Below are 19,936 nucleotides of genomic sequence, written 5' to 3'. Positions count from 1 at the left end.
CAGAGACTTTGCTTGCTTCAGCTAATTGAGAATTTTCTTAGCGCCCTCTTGGGGGAGAGCTCAATAGCAGAGATCTTATTGCTGACCCTGAATGCTTTGGCCCTGTGCTAAGCAGTTCATGGTTAATATCACGTCTAGTTATTAAAACGATCCTGTGAGGTTGGTATTATTACCCTTATTTTGTAATTGTGGAAACACAGACTTTACAAATGTTATGTATCCCAAGGTCATGGGACTTAAAAGGTAAACAAATAAAGATCCTTTCTCAAGTGTATCTACCCAGTAGTTTATTGTGTACTTCATAAGATTGCTAACTCAAATTTAGCTAATATCATATACCATTCCCTAAACCCATATAATACTTCAAAAAGATTTCTCACTTTGATATTCCATGGCTCACTTTGATAGAAGATTCCAAACTTGACTTCTTTTAAAAGAAAAAGTGAAGAAAATGTAGCTCATTGGGAAGGGCAACGTGCTGATGGTCACCTTAATGTTCTCTTTCCTATTCTCTGCTTTTCTGGACTGCAGGGGAAGGCAGAGATAGAAGGGTTGGCTATGGCTTGATCAAAGGACAGTATCGTTTTGTCTGTCTCTGGTTGGATATGCCCTTATAGATACCATGGGGTTAAATGTTATAATGTAAGTATTCTTCAACAATTTTAAGAAGGGTTTGGAAACTCTTCAAGAATAAAAGTCATTTCCATTAAACTTTCCAAATTCTACTGGATAAGAAAATTTCCCCAAATCCAGACTCTTTTGGCTTTGTATTTTATTTTGGAGTTTAGGTCATCAGCTAGTCAGTAGGATCTCACAGATAACCCAATAAAGATGCCCCACTGAACCTACCCAGTAACTCAAGTCCAATAGTTCAAAACCTTTAATGTTCATGTTATTGTTACCTGGTAACTTGTTAAATATGTGTATTTCCCAGCTCCAAACTGATTGAGTCAAAATATCTTCAGATGGGTGAGTCATCTTAAACAGTATGCATGTATGTGTCATGTGTATGTGTGTGTGGCGGGGGAGGACTGATTTCAGCACGTGCATACTATGGAACGTTCCTGGAGGACAGTCTTTTGGAGAATTCATTTAGAGGTAAGGGGAAAATTTTGGGAGTTAGCTCTCTCCTTCTACCTTGGATTCCAGAGATCTTTAAAGCAGTTTTACCTGCTGAGCCATCTTGCTGGCTGGCCTTCTACCTTTTTTTGGGGGGGACAGGATCTTTCACTAACTCGGAGATCACCAATTAGTTAGATTGGCTTGCCAGCAAGCTCAAGGACCTAGTACTGGGATCATAGGCACACCTAGCTTTTTTTTTTTTTTATGTGGGTACTGGAGATCAAATTTATAGCCTTATGTTTGTACAACAAATAACTTTATCCACTGACCCAGCACCCCACCTCCCAGATAGGCATTTAAATAAGACTTCCAGGTGATTCTGAAGCCCCTAGACCCATTCTTAGAAGAAAGACAATGTAAAAGTCCAAATAAAATATGTTAACATAATGCTTTCAGCCACCCTATATAGAAGCCTCCTTATCTTCATGGTAAATCCTGCATTGTGAGCATAGAACAGTGCTAGTTTCTCAATAGAAGGACTGTTTCTATCTAAGAATAAAGCAAAGCAATATTCAGGTTTAAAAAGTTTTTTGATAGCTCTTCTAAAAGTTGCTGGTTTTTCTAAATTACAATGATGTTCTGCTTTTCCTCTCAGGAGATTTTATTTCTTCCATGGTAAACTATGCAATGTGCATGAGTTGGCTGTTTGAAACCTGGGGCTTATGCAGGGACGCTTGGCTCAGCCTGGGAGGAGGGGACTGGACCTGCCTGGACTGAGTCTATCAGGTCGATCTCAGTCCTCGGGGGTGGCCTTGATCTGGAGTTGGTGGGAATGGGGGGTGGGCTGGGGGGGAAGGGGAGGGGGGCAGGAAGGGGGAGAACAAGGGAATCTGTGGTTGTTATGTAGAACTGAATAGTATTGTAAAATAAAAGAAAAAAAAGTAAAAAAAATTAAAAAAAAGATGTAATCAAGATTAATTTGTAGGTTGTCTATAAACCAAATAGTAGCTACTCATTTTTTTAGAATGCAAAGGTTTTGAATAACAGTAATGTAATAGTGTTACTGATGACTGTAAGGACTCGAGAACTCAGGTTAAAGATTCATCTTCGCTGGGGTCAAGGACAGATCAGTGATATTTAGGTAGGTCTCACTCAACAGTACATTGTACCCAAGGAGCTCTCCCAAACTAAAATTTTTGCAAGTGACAAACCAAATAAACTGGCTGTGAGAGGTGAAAATTCTTGTCCTAATCTTAAATGTTGTAATGTTTGTCATTCAAGTGGTTGAGAACAATTTTCCTTTGCAACCTGTGGTCTGAGTTTCTGCAAGTGACTTGCAGAGTTTGTGTGTATGGCCTGTGGGCTCTGGTCAGTGTCATCAACACCTCAGTTTCATCCTGACGTTGAACAAGCCTTGAACAAAAAGAATTCAACAAGCCAGGCCCTACTGCTCTCAGTTCTTTAAGGCTTTGACCTCCCAGGTCAGAGCATGAACATTTGCATGTGTTCCGATATATTTGGTTGTGGATGCATTAGCATTTGCGCCTTCCAGATGGCGATGTGAAAAAGGCAACTGCTGAGTTTCCATCACTCAGGTTAATCTCTGCAGGTCAGGCTGGAGGCAAGTATGTGGGGACAATTCAAGTCCCTGTGTGTGCTGAGAACAGGGGTCTTTGCTAGGCATGGGGGAGGGGACTGATTTGAGAGTTCAGTGTTCAGGGAAAATTCACCAGTTCCTGTCAACTTAGAGGAACATTTCAGGCATATGGTGGGTCAGAATGTTCATAATATAAACCACCTGCTTCCCTCCTTGTTTACCTCTGCTTGAAATGCTATTCTACACATGTACCTAGACCAAAGTTCCTGGTAACCATTATAATCTCAAATTGTATTGTGCTCCTTCAAGGTTCCCTCCCTCCCTTCCAGCCTTTCTTCCTTCCTTTTTCTTTTCTCTCTCTCTCTTCATCTTTTTCTTTTTTAAAGTTTATGTGAAGACAAGATGAATTAATCAAAGCTCAAATTTTTGGCTTATTTGGAGACTACAGAGATGAATGGCTCAGCAGTTAAGAGAACACTCACTGCTCTTCCAGAGAACCAATGTTTGGTTCCCATCACCCACATCAGATGGTTCATAACCACCTGTAACTCCAGTTCCAGGGCATCCAACACCTTTTTCTAGCCTCAGAAGGCACCTGTAAGCACATAGCATACACTCATACAGACATGCACACATATACTTAAAAAAAAAGAGAATTCTTAAAAATATTTCTTTTGGCTTATTTTTTATAATAATTTTGGTGTAAATGGATTGCATGAGAGGAATGTGAGATAATGATGGAGAGAGAGTCAATGTTACCTGCTCAGCAACTTAGTAAGATGGTGAACATCTTCCCATAGTGTATTACAAGGGCTGTAAGACTCCTGTGGAGATATCCTGACATCCTTGTTTTACTATGGGTCTTCTCTCTCTCTCTCTCTCTCTCTCTCTCTCTCTCTCTCTCTCTCTCTCTCTCTCTCTCTCTCTCTCTCTTTTTCAAGACACGGTTTCTCTGTGTTGTTTTGTTACCTGTCCTGGATCTTGTTCTGTAAACCAAGCTGGCCCTGAACTCACAGAGATCTGCCTGGCTCTGCCTCCCGAGTGCTGGGATTAAAGGTGTGAGCCACCACCGCCCGGCTTACTATGGGTCTTCTCTAAGCTTTCCCTTTCTTTATATGCTACCATTCTCTCTAGAAGTCAAGCATCTCTACTCACTTTGTTTAATAAGAAAAGAAGAAGATGAGAGTTAAGGAAGAAGGAATAAAGGGTCTTATTAAAACAGTACACGTTTCTAAGATACATGCAGGTCATTAAAGACTGATGATTAGCTGGCATACCTTTCCAGTGGAATGGGTTATATATAACTAACCTTCCTATCTTTGAGTCTCATTAGTTATGACAGGGTGTTTTTCTGTGAAGATTTCTGCCAGGAAATGCCTCCTTTAGGAGTTATTATACTGCACAATGTGTGATGCATCTGAGCTTAGTTCCAAAGTAAGGGGAAAAAAATCCAAGGATTGTTTCAAACAGAAATATTTAGGATTAAAATATTGGTGCCTGACAATAGTCTTGATTTTATGCCAGGAACTTCACTTCTATCTAGAGAATGGAATGCTAAAGTGAGGGCTTATTTGACTACTAGCAAAGAAAACATTGCAGTTCCATTTGGTCAACTATGTGATCTGATTAAATATTCTCTCACTCATGGGAAAAACCTCAATTTTATTAACTTATTTTATTGTGATTTTAAATATACCTTTACTTTCTTGGTTTTTGAGAAGACTCATACAATTTATGAAAGTATAAAACAGGTTTTTGTGTCTGATTATACGGGTAAAGTGTGTTTATCACTTTAAGTAAGTAAAAGAAAACAACATTCCACACTTCTATTTTCCTTGTACTTAGTACAATGCTTGTAAAGGTAGTTTCCCTAGGTATTTTCATAAGCAATGACTTTGAAAAGCAGAGTGGCAAAAATAATTAAAGGACATTAAGTGTAGAGACAGAGCTTCACAAAGACTCATCTGCTCTTTCTTCGGCTTCCTACTGTACATCCCATTGCACAACACCAGTGTCTTAGGGTTTCTATTGCTATCACAAAACACCATGACCAAAAGGCAAGTTGGGGAGGAAAGAGTTTATTTGACTTACACTTCAGCATTGCTGTTCATCACTGAAGGAAGCCATGACAAGAACTCAAACAGGGCAGGGTCCTGGAGGCAGGATCTGATGCAGAAGCCATGGAAGGGAGCTACTTATTGGTTTGCTTCCCATGACTTGCTGAGCTTACCTTCTTGTAGAACCCAGGACCAGCAGCTCAGGGCTGGCATCACCCACCATGGGCTGTGCTCTCCCTCATTGATCACTAAATGAGAAAATGCCTTACAGCTGGATCTCAAGGAGGCATTTCCTCAGCTGAGGCTCCTTCCTCTGATGACTCTCTAGCTTGTGTTAAGTTGACACACAAAACGACCCAGTACAACCAGATATGAGTTAAAAATGAATTGAGGGACCCAATCAAGAGTCTGCTGGTAGAGATACCAAATGTTTCAACCTCATGTACCTGGAATTATACAACTAGTCTTAGAATCACACTATATTGTTGAACACAGGTGCTTATTTTCTATGAAATGCTTTTAACAATAGCCCCTAAATAGTTAAGAAAAATATAATTATTCTAATAAATTAGACATATTTCAAATATATCAAAATATCACATCAATGCTTTACATTTTTCATTAATCATAATCCACATATGTAAATAATTGCATAATATAGTACTATACCTAAGGGAAATTTGCTTTTACTAAAGATAAGAATACTAGTCTTAATTACAAATTATCCTAGCCAATTCTGTACAGAAGATCAAACCATGAAATTTTTGAAAAAAAATTGGATCACAAACTTTTTAAATAAAAATATAAAATAAGATATTCAAGTTTTCTTTTTGGTTTAGGAAAAAACAGCTGCTGGAACAATGAATGGCCTTCCTTCTGCATTCATAAGGGGCTGGAAGATGAGTTGGGGCTACGGTTGTTTTTATGGTAAAATGTAGAAAATGCTCTGGCTTTCATGGTTGTGATGTATAGCAAGAGAAGGATTAACTGCACACACACACACACACACACACACACACACACACACACACACACACACAAAGACATAATGATAATGAAAATACACCCAGAATGCACAAATCTTGTGTAACTTCTGGGGAAAACTTTCATATCAGTAGGTTATTTTGTTTATTGTTTAGATATTTAAAAATAATATCATATTTTCACTTTCCTTTTTTTATACTATAGTAATTTATGAAGGTCTTACAAAAGGAAGGACTGCTCCCTCCAACTCCCATCTCTCTCCCATCTATTTGCATTTTGTTTGGGGGGGGACTGTGGTGTCAAGATTAACTGAAAATTTCTTAATTAGTCTTCATGGACACAAGCTTCCCATTTACTCCAATGAGAGGTGCTTTGTATAAAAAAAACAGTGTATTAGCTTGTGACCATCAAAACCTTGGACAGCTTTCCTTTTACTAATCAGAAAACTAAAGATCATTCTGAATACCACTGTTTTGAATGAATGAGCATAATTTCTCACAGCTTTCATGAGACTGCTGAAAGCAGAGTGATTAGTTCTGTAACCCAGCCCACACTCCACTTTAGTATTTTGCATTACTTGGCACCACTGGAAGTGATGTCCATGGCACAGCAAGAAGCCTACTCTGGCATAATGATTTCTCCATGCTTCAGCACATGGCCTTGGCGTTAATAATCCATCATGAGATGATTTGCAATGCACAGGGGTGGCATTGGGTTATGTGAAAAGGCATAGCAGGAAGAAGTACATAGGCTCTTATAGGACAGATGCTAGAAAAACATGGTTAAATGTTATATGGTGAAAAGAACATTTAAGATTGTTTTTGAACTGACAAAGAAACAGTGTGAGATATCATCTCTAAAGAAATTTTTATTCCTCTTTTCTTTCCTGGTTTTTCTTCCCCCAATCATGTTTTGGAGGGACAAATGAGTTAAGGGGTGGCCAACCACCCAAACACATTTCAAAATGTATTTGATTCAGGAAGTTCTGGATCTTTTAAAGCAAGGATGTTAACAATCCTCCTGAGAACCTTAAACTATGATGATTTAAACACAAGGAAAAGGAGACTTTGAAATGATCAGAGAAGTCATTCAGAGGCCTCCCTGCTGAGGAGTTTTCATTTTCATTTTTTTTAAGACCATAAGGAGGATGTTGGATCCACCACCTAAGGGAAGTCCTATCATTTGAGTCCAAATTTATGAGACAATAGGAAAATTCATAATTCTCATGGTAGCTTAAACAAAAACAAGAGCACTAAAACTCTTAGATTCATGGTCTTGAGAAATATTTTTATATGACAAATGCATTCCGTTTTAGATAGATTATAATGAGTGCTTTTATTGACTGTAAACATAATGCATGCCAGGGTACAAATACAGTCATCATTGGTTATTCATGGCCATGAGAGTCGAGTGAGAGGAAAGTTATGCACAAATGAAATCCAGAGAGAATGAGGGGATCCTAGATCAATTATTTCTCATTGATTCACTTCCAGTACTTTAGCCATAGATATGAACAAGATAATGCTAGTTTATTTCAGGGTTACTGAGCCTTTGTAGCCCTACATGAAAAGTTAAGTGGATATCTTTGCAGACTATTGATTACTTAGAAGAGTAAAAACCTTAAGTTATTCTTGGGTTTGTTATTCATTCATTTGAGTATTGATTTAATAAAATTTATTTGGCTGTTACTATGTGAAAACAGCAGTGCTTGAGATTATGAAGGTCTTAGGGATACGGGTCCCAGCCCTGAAGCATCTATATTTTATTGCAGAGAGAAAACACAGGCATACATTACCTTAGCATAAGGTGCTAATAGAGAGCAAGCAACTGCTTTGGGAAATCTGAAGAGGTAGTCTGTTTCCAACAGAATATTCAGAGCAGATACATGGAGAATATTTTTGTGTGGAGGCCTAGAAGGTGGGGCAGGAGGACTGACTGTTAGGTCACAGTTGAGTATGGGGATGACTAGAAGAGATCAAGACATGGGGTGTGTGGGAGTTAGGCCAGAGAATCAGTGTCAGGAAAGGGATTCCAGGAGATAAAGCCTGAACGAGAACTGCTTTATAGTTCATTGCTGCAGAGAATTTAGACTTCAATAAGATAATGGCAGCCACTAGTTTTCCTCTCTAGTCAAATTTTTTCTTTGGAAATGATTTCTGGGAAAAAGTTATAAAGATAATATAGTTTCCTACTAGCCAGAAAGTGAGTGGTTCATATTTCTGCAGGTTTTTAAATGTTTTAGTTTTATTTTTTAATCGAGCACATGTGTGTGTGTGTGTGTGTGTGTGTGTGTGTGTGTGTGTGTGTGTGTGAGAGAGAGAGAGAGAGAGAGAGAGAGAGAGAGAGAGAGAGAGAGAGAGAGAGAGAGAGAAGGTACTCTCAGAGGCCAGAGATATCAGGATATCAGATCCCACTGGAGATGGAGTCATAGGTGGTTTCTACAGACCCCTTGTGGGGTTTTTTTTTCTAACAGTGATTTTTTTGTAGTATGCTTGTATTGTACTTCTATGACTGTATGACTTGTCTTATAAGTATTGAGGCACATACCTTTTCAAAATTTCTATTTTATTTTTTTATTAAACAGAAATTCCAAAGATATCTTTCTTATTTACCTCTCTCTCTCTCTCTCTCTCTCTCTCTCTCTCTCTCTCTCTCTCTCTCTCTCCCTTTTGGTTTTTCGAGACAGGGTTTCTCTGTGTAGCTTTGCACCTTTCCTGGAACTCACTTGGTAGCCCTGGCTGGCCTCGAACTCACAGAGATCCACCTGGCTCTGCCTCCTGAGTGCTGGGATTAAAGGCGTGCACCACCGCCACCACCACCACCCGACCTTCTTTTTCTCTTTCTTTCTTTCTTTCTTTCTTTCTTTCTTTCTTTCTTTCTTTCTTTCTTTCTTTCTTTCTTTCTCTCTTTCTTTCTTTCTAGCTTTTCTAGACAGGGTTTCTCTGTGTAGACCTGGCTGTGGTGGTATTGTGTTCCCCGAAATATTGTGCACCCTAATAAACTTATCTGGGGTCAGAGACAGAACAGCCACAATATTAAACATAGAGGATAGGCAGTGGTAGCACATGCCTTTAATCCTAGCATTCCAGAAGCAGAAATCCATCTGTTCAAGGATACAGCCAAGCATGGTGACTCATGCCTTTAATCCCAGGGAGTGATGGCAGAAAATAGAAAGGTATATAAGGAGTGAAGACCAGAAACTAGAAGCATTTGCCTGGTTAAGGTTTTAGGCTTTGAGCAGCACAATTCAGCTGAGATCCATTCTGGATGAGGACTCAGAAGCTTCTAGTCTGAGGAAACAGGATCAGCTGAGGAACTGGTGAGGTGAGGTAGCTGTGGCTTGTTCTGTCTCTCTGATTTTCCAGCGTTCACCCCAATACCCAGCTCCAGGTTTGATTTTATTAATAAGACTCTTTAAGAATCATGCTACACCTGCCTGTCTGGAACTCACTCTGTAGACCAGACTGGCCTCAAACTCACAGAGATCAGCCTGCCTCTGCCTCCCGTGTGCAGATTAAAGGTGTGAGCTATCACGGCCTGGATTTATTTTTTCAAAGACATAGGTTTGGGTTTTGTTAATCAAATTTGCTGGGTTTTGACCCATTTCAATGTCACTGACCTTAAAGTTTTCCAGAAAGCTACTTGTACACTCAATATATTCAATATATTAAAAAAAAAACTAATGGGTAAATGCAGTATCAAAAACAAAAACAAAAACAAAAACAAAAATCCTTCAACCGACCTTTTAAACAGAATGCCCTAATCACTCGTTTGTCCACATTTTCTGGAGTCTCTGCTGCTGCCTCATCTTCCTTGGCTAAAGCTAAAATTAAGATTTTTATCCCAACTTCCCAACTCCCAGCCACCTTTAAGTTCTTTTACGTTCTCTGTTGATGACATTGTGCATGCAGCTCTACCACCATAGATGTCCATGACTCATTCACTTCCTGAAGCTCTTGGTCTTAGCTTCATTTAGTTCTAAAGCATCTCCCTCCAGAGCAGTCTTTCAGAAACACATCTGAATGTACTGTTCACACTCAGGGTTCTGATTTACTTAATATAGAACCTGTACCCCTTTGCAAGGTGTGATGGCCAAGTGTCTAAATGCTATCTTCCACAAGCTCTTCCCACACTTACACTTTGATAATCCTGAAAATGCTTTTGGTTTCCTCTTTTGGTGTGCCTTTGCACATGCGATTCCTTATAATGAGAACATTTTATCTTTCCCATCTGGATAAGATACCTTCAACTGTACACCTCAGCTTCAGTTTACATTCCCCAATAACCCCTAACATCTACACTGCATGGATTTTCTAGCCTGTTTATTAAATTATGCATTTCTTGGGCCAGTGAGATGGCTCAGCTGGTAAAGGTGCTTGCCACTAAATCTGATGACCTGAATTTGAGACCCAGGACTCACATGATGAAAGGAGAAAACTGACTCCCACAAGCTGTTCTCTCACCTTCACATAAGCACATGTATTCACACACGTGCATGCACACGCACATGCACACACACACACACAAATATTGTAATGATTTAAAAGTTTTAAAAGCTTAAAAACATTATAATCTTCCCTCACTATACAAAGCAGATATACCACGCAATAAGATAAAATGGAGTGAAATAATTAATTCAAAGGGAGAATACAGGTAGAAATGAAAATAACACCAAGTATGAAGATAGCTTTAAAAAACTGAGTTCTGTACACCTGCACACATATATGATAAATACATACACTGAAAGTTTTTATCTGGGCTTCTAGCTACCAAGGCTCAAAAGGAAACTTGGCTTTGTATGAGTTTCCATATGTTAGAAATGAAGCACCACTGTTGGGTCCTGAATGAGGGGTGGTTTATTGCACTAAAGGAGAACTTACAAAAGGGACTGGTAATTTTAGAAGTTCCCTTGCTTGTGCTTGCAGTGACCCTTGAATATAACTCCATAATTACTACAGCTTTTTTTTTTTTTTTACATTGATTTCCTAAGGGTATAGACCATATCCTCAGCATGCTTGATATTCCCTAGTGACTCACTGGATAACCAGATGTTGATTGTAATACAGGCCAATGCTTTGCATCACTATACAATTAGAAATGTCTACATTTACACACAAAGAGAAAAAAGGGTAACAAAGTGGATGAGTATTATAATAATGATATCTGGAAAGCCTATAGTCTAGCAGATATATCATGCTAAACACATTGAGAGTGTACTTTCCATGATTTCTGGCCAATCCTGTGGATATTTCCCATCTCAAAGCTGGGAAAAATTGAAAGGTTAAATAAGTTTTTCAGGGGATTACAAGTAGACAGAGGCGGAATCTGGGATAAAGATAGGTACTTGATCTCAGCTCTCAACTTTCTGCTGTTGGTCCATTCTTTGGTGTGGAATAGACTGATTGCATTGATTTATATATTTTATATACATATTTATTTGTTTATTTTGCTATTTTGAGACAGTTATTATGTAGCCCTAGCTGATCTAGAACTCTCTATGCAAACTGGGCTGACCTTGAACTCATAGAGATCCACTTGTCACTGCCTCCTTAGTGCTGGATTAAAGGCATATGCTACAAGGATGACCAAATTGATTAATACTTAATTACAACAAAATCATGGTACTGCAGCCTTTCAACTGATAGAAAGGCCCTGATGGAAGATGTTGTCACTGTTTTCTAGTTCTATACAATTTTATTCCAGAATTTTTTTTTGAAGGAAAAGGCAACAGCTATCTTGGAAATGAAAAGCTATACTATAAAAATTTGTTTTCTGTAGAAGTATCAGGGCACATTCCAATATAAACCACTTCTTTCTTTTTTAAATTGGGGCATTTGACTGATTTTTCCAGTATATTTGATAGGCTATTATTCAGCTTTATTTACTATATCCAAGAAAACTCACAGCTATTTTGTGAGAAGGTAACTACTCTAGCCCAGTTATCTTTTGCTAACAAGGGGCTGGCTGTTCTTACCTGAAAGTTGCCAAAGCAGCTCCCTCCAGGGAGAGTCACGTAGCTCACAAAGGGAGGCCCAGAGGAGGGCATTGACTCATAGACCACCAGGCCTTCACTGGAAAACGTGGCTCTCTGCTGCTGCTTACTTTCCCAAAATTCCTGTAATATTGACACAACATTCACTGCAAAAGACAAGAAATAGCATCAGTTATAAATGTGGGGTTGCTTTCAACTGTGAAGACACTTCAGTTAAGCATATGTAAAGAATGTTAAGATATATAACTTTAACATGTATTTCCTTTGTAAATTACATTTTAATTTATTTTGTGTATGTGTGTGAGTGGGGGTGGGACATGTGCATGTGTTGGTACCTGTATAAAGGTCAGATGATAGCTTTGGGGAATTGGCTCTCTCTTTCTATTATGTGGTTCCCAGGAATCAAATTTAGGTTGTCAGGCCAAGTGGCTGAGCCATCTGACTGGCCTATGGGTACATTTCTTAATGAATAGGACTCATGTGGTTTTAGTACCTCAATTCTAACAAGGTTGCAGTATATCAAATTTATTTTATAAATTATAATAATATCAAAATTTAAAATCCGACCATTCATCTCTGAAATTTTGCCTTAGTAGACTTTTCTAGACCTGTGATGTGATTATCTATAGCCTGTATCCAATTTCTCAGATTCAAACCTGAAAAGAGAAAGCCACACTGTGAAGTAAAGATGTAAGTAATGTAAAATTAACCTGGACTCACTATTCATATGAAATTTAGAAAAGAGGAAACTCTTTTATGTTCCCTCTACCCCAATCTAAAGGAGAATCAAAGGCAATTGTCAAATAAGCAAGAGGCTGGAAAAAGCCACGAGTGAAACTAATAACATGGAGTCTTGTGAAGACAAGGTCTGTTAGATAATTTTGGAAAACGCAGGGATGGTGAGGGCCATGTGTTTTAGATTAAATGACCTGTGATAGCCTGCAGAGGTTCCAGATCAAATTAGGCTGGTTTGTTTATCCTGTACTGCAAATTGAATTGGGGAAATTAACGAGGATAATAGAATTGTGGAGTCAAAAGTGACCTTATGAGTCATGTTGGCTAAGTTCTGCCTGATGCAGGAATTCCTTCCCATCACTGCTTCCAGAGAGCTGTCAGTCTTGCCTGTACCTGCATTTGCCACACTTGACACAGCCAGTTTCAGCCGCTAATGTTTCTGTGGAAAGGTGAGCTGAAGTCTGCTTTCCTTTAAGATTTTTGCAAGGAATCTACCTGTCTTTCTAGAGAGCTGGGTGTATTTGAAGGCAGCATGAGATAGACATCTTATCAGTTTTGCTTATGGGGCATTTGCTCACTTTCATGTGTGACTAGGACAAAAGGTTCCCTTGAAGTATCATATAGTCTTTACTGTTGGGGCTGGAGATTTGACCAAAGCTTATGGATTTAGAGGCAACAGTCCAAGACTTTTGTTGGAAATTCTCTTTTTTCATGTGTAGGTTGGAGGAATAGAAGTAAGTACAGCACTGCCCAATCAAGAAAGAAAGATGGTTTGAGAAGAAAGTGGACACAGAGAAGGGCAGCAGAGGAGATGGAGAAGAAAAGACTAAATGCTGCTGACATTGGTTGTGCAACAGTTGAGTCCAGCTTTGCACAACCCAGCTTTACAGTGAATTATTTGAAACAATTCACCCGCTTTTCTCTTGAGCTCCTTTGAACTGCTCCGTCCTGCTTGCATCTTAAAGTGCAGCGATGCAGGGACTGTGGATTAACACAGTGACAGAGAGCTTGCCTAGCAAGATGAGGCCCTGGGTTTTCTCCAGCACTACAGTACAGTTTTGTGTGTTTCAAAATGCTGAACATTGACTTGCAGTGTCACAGAATTTGAACTAACAGCAAAAGCACTGTTTCCAGGACTACAAGGCTCTTACACCTTCTCCTTAGGTCTCTGATAAGCTCATGATATGTCAGGAAAGTTCCCAAGTCTCCTAAGGAATTGGATACCTTTGTAGCTTAAAAAACTAGTTTAATATTCAAGTGTCCTGGGAAATATTGAGGAAAGATAATCTTAACACAGAAAAAAATGGACTAATACATGTGGAAGGGATTAAGTTGAGAATTGGTGAATATAGAGCTATTAATTTGTTTACAAATTTAAAGTAGTGTTTTATACCAGTTAATAAAACTCAAAGTAGAGAAGACATAGATTAAGAATCCAGTTTAGGTCTCTACATGCAATTGACCCTCTGGATTCATCAAGAGAGATTCTGAATCCTGAAGCCTGAAATGGAAACAAGTGGCTTTTTGCTGCACTAGTCAACAAAGACCATTACCTTCGAGTTCTAAGTTCATCTTTGAATGAGATTGTTCTGATTGGAGTAGAAAACTGAAAACTCATAATTATCTAGGTAGGATACACCCAAGAATTTTGGCCCACATAAATTATTTGAGTTAAAGAGTTTGAAAGTATGAATTTAGATTTCTGCATGAATAAAAAGAACAGCTTTTGAATTTTTCATTATGCAACCAAAAAAGATTCCTTTGATGGTACTCCACATGTCATCACCCTGAAAAGTGCAACATATGTGCATGAGCATAGACAATGCATATTTCTATCTGTATCTCCTCTTGTAACTGGAAATCAGGATGAATGGAGTGCAGGACAAAGAAGTCCAGTTTTGCTGTCTGCAACTCTAAAGGTCAGTTATATAAGAGGGTGTACTATTTATAAAACACATGCTCCATTTTTTTTTAGGTAACATGAGTAAGGTTTATAGACTATTTCAAAGAGAATATGAGAAAAGGATGAGGACTCTTTACATAGTTTAGTCTCTAGATGTCTCAGCCCCAAATCCTTCCCTCCTCATGTTACAAAATAAACTTGAGCTACTAAGTGTGTGATACTCATCTCTACATCTAGGGACTCATCTCTGTGTGTGCCTAGCTCTCTAAGAAATAATTCATGCTCTTTCTCCTGGGTGTTGTTCTCTTAGTCATACTCTTGACCTATTTTTTTAAATACTTACTCCTGCTTATTGCTTCTCAGCAGCCATAAATGTGCTTGAGACAATGAATGAATAATAAGATAATCAATTAAATACATCACCCAACCTTGGAACTATTTGTGGTTACTGGTTATTGAAATTTTTGTGTTATAGTCAGTCTGCTAGTAAGAATACCCTATGACTGTCTCTGCTTCCCTAATGTTCCTTTTGGTTTTTTTGTCACCATAGCCCAGCTTCCTTCTACACTAGCCCAGTGAAATACTTTGACAAATATTGCCAGTTCATGATTTTCAGGCCTCATTTATTTGACTTCTTAGCTAATAGTACATATTTCTATCTGTATCTCCTCTTGTGGCTAGTGGTGGACAGTACACACAGTGTGAACTATGTGTGTTGTTTGTTTTCAGAACCTAGGTTGCAGTGAAGTCATGTGATACAACACAAACAAGCAGTGCTCCGAGCACCCGGATTCAGTATGCATTTGATTTTAAATTAACTTCTCGTCATTACATATTCAAAAACCCTTTGCTGTTGCCAATGGTTTTTGCCACCCCCACATTCAGTTGACTTCACATGGGGTCACCACAGCAGTTTGAGAAGCTGTGGTCTATGACACATTGTTTAAAGGTCTACATTATTTCTCTTAAAGTTTAGTAAGGTTCCTTTTCCAGTTTCTACTTTCTCTCAATGGACACTAGAACAAAAACGGTTTTATCAACAGCCAGGACAAGTTAATCAGTGACCTGTTGAATATGGACACTAAACAGGAGGGTGCTAGTGACCCTTGGCTGGATACCTGGAGAAAGCATACTGCTGGGGAGGGTGGGAGGAGGGCTGACTACAAACTAGGGCCTCCGAATGTGGGGGACAATTATATGGCTTTATCTGTTTGTGGGGCCCCTGGCAGTGAGACCAGGATTTACCCCTGGTATATGAACTGGCTTTTTGGAGCCCATTCCCTGTGGTGAGATACTTTGCTCAGCCTTGATGCAGGGGGGAGGGGCTTAGTCCTGCCTCAACTTGGTATGCCAGACTTTGTTGACTCCCCAAGGGAGGCCTCTCTGAAGAGAGGGTGGAGGGTAGAGTGGAGGTGGAGCGGGAGAAGGGGAGAGAGGGGGGACTGTGGCTGGGATGTAAAATGAAAAAAGAAAAATTTTAAATAAAAAAAGGAAGGAAGGAAGGAAGGAAGGGAGGGAGGGAGGGAGGGAGGGAGGGAGGGAGGGAGGAAGGAAGGAAGGAAGGAAGGAAGGAAGAAGCACATGGGAACAGCTTGGCTAATGTGGCACTTAACCAATGCTAAGTGATAGAGCTGCCATAGAGAAGTATAAGTCCAATCACACAACTGTTCAGACCATGCAAAGTGTTGTTTAGATTCCAAATGAATGTGATGACTGTTTCTAAGAGGATAATTTTATCTTCTTGGTTGTAAACCAAGGAGGGCACAGAGTAGAATGAACCAGAGTTCATTGACTGAGGCAGCATTGTAAGAAGAAGTGGGAGGAAGAATGATTGATTGATCCTAGAGACTATATGAAACCCAATTCTGTTTCATAACATTTATCATCTGAGAACATCTGAAAATAAAGGAACTGATTTACCTCTAATTTATGTTGTTTGTCAAACTTCTTAATCCATCTCCCTGCCTTGAATTGCTTCTTTGGATGCAGTGATAAATCCCCTCAAGATTTTGAATGTTTTGTATATCAACAAAACAGTTTGCTACACAGTTTGTAAGTATTACTGTGGCTAATATCATCACTCTTAATGTATCTGAAATTTGATCATAACTGCATATTTGGAGTAGTAATTAGACTGCCCAGAAGCTCTTCTACATGGCAGGTTTTCATTTTCTCCTTCCTCAAGTTTCCTTTTTTATTATAAAGTCCAGTTTGAAGCTTTCACAACTAAGCAAAGCAGATGTGAACAGTGTAAAACATCTTGACTATCTAACCTTTGACCCTCACCAGCAAAATCCTCCCTTGGCTTCATAAAGAATATTCTCTTTACTTGTCTTTAAACTCATGAGACTTTTTCTCCCTCCTACCTTGGATGTTTCCCCCATCTCCATACCTAAATAACTCCTACACTTCAGATAAAACACCACCTCCTCCATCACGCCTTACTCACTGAGTGTATGCTACATGAATCTCCTTTTCTGAGCTCTTATTCCATTAGTGGCCCTGTGTTTTAGCACTTGATCTTCTATAAACCATGCTCATAAAATGAATATGGTGCTCCTGGCTACATTTATCAAGTCAGACTTGGCTTGACTTTCTTCTGGCTAGAAGAATGAAATGTCTTGTGGTAACAATTCATCTAATAAACTGTAGTTTTCTAGTATTTAACTTACAGTAGACTCTGGGATCCTGGAAGGAACAAACTCTGGTTTATTCTACTCTGTGCCCTCCTTGGTTTACAACCAAGAGGATAGAATTATCCTCTTAGAAACAGTCATCACATTCATTTGAAATCTAAACAACACTTTGCATGGTCTGAACAGTTGTGTGATTGACTGAATGTGTGGGAAGTAAGTGAATTTCACTAATTCCTGGAGAGTTCAGGATAGGAATAGGAACAGGAACAGGAATGGGAGGAATAGGAGAGTTCTATAATACATTTTATATGTGAACTCTAGTGTTACTAAAACAGCATGGCTGTCATGGTAGTAACCTGTTCCAGCTAGAGATGGTGGAGTGAGTGCAGAAAGGGAAACCTAGTCAGAACTAGCACCTGACTGATACCTGTGGCCTCACTTGGGCTGTTTCTTTACTAACTGGCTTAAGAAAATTGTGAATGGGATGGTGGGCACATTTGTCTTGACTTTAATTGATTAATGTAACCAGCATGGAGTGCTCTACTGAAAATACTTTCAGGGATCAGTGGAACAGAACATCCCATTAACAAGCAATTATGCAGTCACAGTATATGTGTGACCCCTAACTCTGAAGTACAAAAAAGTTCAAAACAGGTCTCTCAGCCCACAGAGATTTGCAGTCTTCCTGAAGAAATAATATATTCATTATATATTAGTGAATAATTTATTAGAGCATCAAATTGTAGGATAGAGTGAATGATAATATTTAAAGCATTAAAAAAAACATGGCATAGTAATTAAATAATTGCAAGGTGAAAAGAAAATGGATGTGGGCTGAGACATGTAAGGAAAATCTATGAAGGAGGAGTGCCTAAGCTGAGTTCTTAGTAAAATGAGATAGACAGACATTGGGGGAAAGAAGAGAAATTGTACTCTCTGAAAAGTAACAGCAGCATTAAATGAAAAAAATGAGTAGACATTTATGCATTTTTAAAAGAATTGCATAAGTAGGTGATAAGGCAGTAGATTAGAGACATCTGGGAGCTTCTGGGTTCTTTACAAGTCTGAAATGATCATCAGGTGCTTGCCCATAGGGGAACATGAGTGGCATAGGAAGACACAGGAGTGGAACTGTGAACATCAGACAAAGACCATATGAAATACAGAAAGGTTTAACCTTAGATTTGTAAAATAAACAATGAATCTTAACATTGGGCAGTAGATAAAATAGTGGGAAAGGGGAGGATGCTCTCCTGCAGGGCTTTAAGCAAGAACAAAGGAAGGCCTCAGACAGACAATCTGATACTCTGCAGAAATGTAGTTTAAGATGGGAGATACATGATCTACACAGTGAGTAGATGCTGGAGAAAGGGCCCTGCACGTCCTACTTTACTCTCTAGGGCCATGGTTGGGAGCCACCTGAAGAATGAGTTTACAAGCTGGGGCATGGTGGCACATGCCTTTAGTCCCAAGACTTAGGAGGCAGAGGCAGGTTGATCTCTGAGTTTGAGGCCAGCCAGGACTGCAGAGCGAGTTCCAGGATAGCAGGGCTACACAGAAAAACCCTGTCTTGAAAAACAACAGACAAAAAACAGTGAGTTTACAGTAAAATTTTTCCAGCAGGAAAAGGTCCAGCACTTTCACTTTTATATCTCAAGATCTGAAGGTCTCTACTCATCATGGATAAACAAATGACTGGGATAAATGGTTTGAAACCAGGAAACTGGTTGTGATTTGGATGTAGGTGCAGGGAGCTAGGTTTACATGGTGTGAAGTGAGGGCTCTGATGCACAGAGGAAGGTTACATTTGGAAACTGCTGCCAGATCTCTAGGAAGAGGAGTAAGATCAGGCTTATGTGAATATAAGCTAGGACAGATACTTCACAGCCAGGCACACAGGATCACACAGTGTCTAGGCCTCACCACCTCAACATGGTGCCATGTTACAGTGGGCACCAAAAGAAGGCTTAGCTAGCAAAAAGTCCATCCTGGCCTAACCTTTATGGACTTAGAACAAATATGACTCAATATCTTTCTTTTCTCCATGCCAGGTAAACTATAAAAAACTGGAAGCCTGGGGGTGGGGTGGGGAAGAGGCAAAATATTCCTTCTTCTAATTCCTCAGCCAAAGAGGAACATCAGCATTTTTCTTTTCAGTGTTTTATTTTAACCATTTGGCTCTGCATTGGTTTTATTGTGTTTTTCTCTTAGTATTATTTTTCATACCTTCATCCCACATGCTTTTATTCTCCCTCTGTGATTGTTATTTTTCATTGTTAACTCAACTAGATTATAATCATTATGTACCTATACTTCTGTGTGTGCCTCTGTGAAACTGTTTCCAGAAAGGTTTAACTGAAAGGAAAGACAACCTGAATGCAAGTGTCACCATCCCACGGGCTGGGATCCTGGACTGAATAAAAGGAGAAAGTGAACTGAGCACCAGCATGTGTCCCTCTTGGCTTACTAATGATGATAATTGTACTGAAATGTGATTTTGATTGTATGTTAATAAATAAAGTTGCCCGGGGGTCAGAGCTATTAGAGCCATAGACAGAGTGTGGCAGTGGTAGCACACGCCTTTAATCCCATAGATCTCTGTGTGTTCAGGGATACAGCCAGCATTGGAGACATCTGCCTTTAAGACCTAGGGGGCTGTACATTCAGACAGTGATGAGGCAGTCACGTGTTTGAGTTTACAACCAATGAGAAGGCAGAATGACTATGAAACGACTTACACACAGGAAATAGCTCTCTTTTCGGGAAGCTGGGACACCGCAGGAGGAAGGGTGAGATTTTAGCTCTGAGCTCTGACCTCTTGGCTTTCTCTTTTACATTGGTTCTGTGTTTCTTATTTAATAAGACAGTTGGATACATCTACAAATGGCGCCCAACATGGGCCAAGAATTTCCACCTAAAACCTGAGAAAAGATTCTAAAATGGAACTAAAAACAGCTTCCAGTTCCAGGA

The 19,936-nt window shown here is 39.3% G+C and overlaps 1 protein-coding gene across 1 annotated transcript in view; it reads right to left on the bottom strand.

Moving 5' to 3' along the window:
- Nucleotides 1–19,936, bottom strand: part of Lix1 (limb and CNS expressed 1) — a 49,608-nt gene that overhangs the window by 20,566 nt on the left and 9,106 nt on the right. Inside the window, exon 2 of the mRNA XM_006975935.3 lies at nt 11,675–11,838. Within this exon, the coding sequence (XP_006975997.1) occupies nt 11,675–11,838 (164 nt within the window). The remainder of the gene's footprint in view (nt 1–11,674; nt 11,839–19,936) is intronic.

The sequence above is a fragment of the Peromyscus maniculatus genome, chromosome 16 (genome assembly GCF_049852395.1).
Source record: "Peromyscus maniculatus bairdii isolate BWxNUB_F1_BW_parent chromosome 16, HU_Pman_BW_mat_3.1, whole genome shotgun sequence".
Taxonomy (NCBI): domain Eukaryota; kingdom Metazoa; phylum Chordata; class Mammalia; order Rodentia; family Cricetidae; genus Peromyscus; species Peromyscus maniculatus.
The sequence above is the reverse complement of the archived record's forward strand: the minus strand, read 5'-3'. Positions and strand labels throughout refer to the sequence as shown.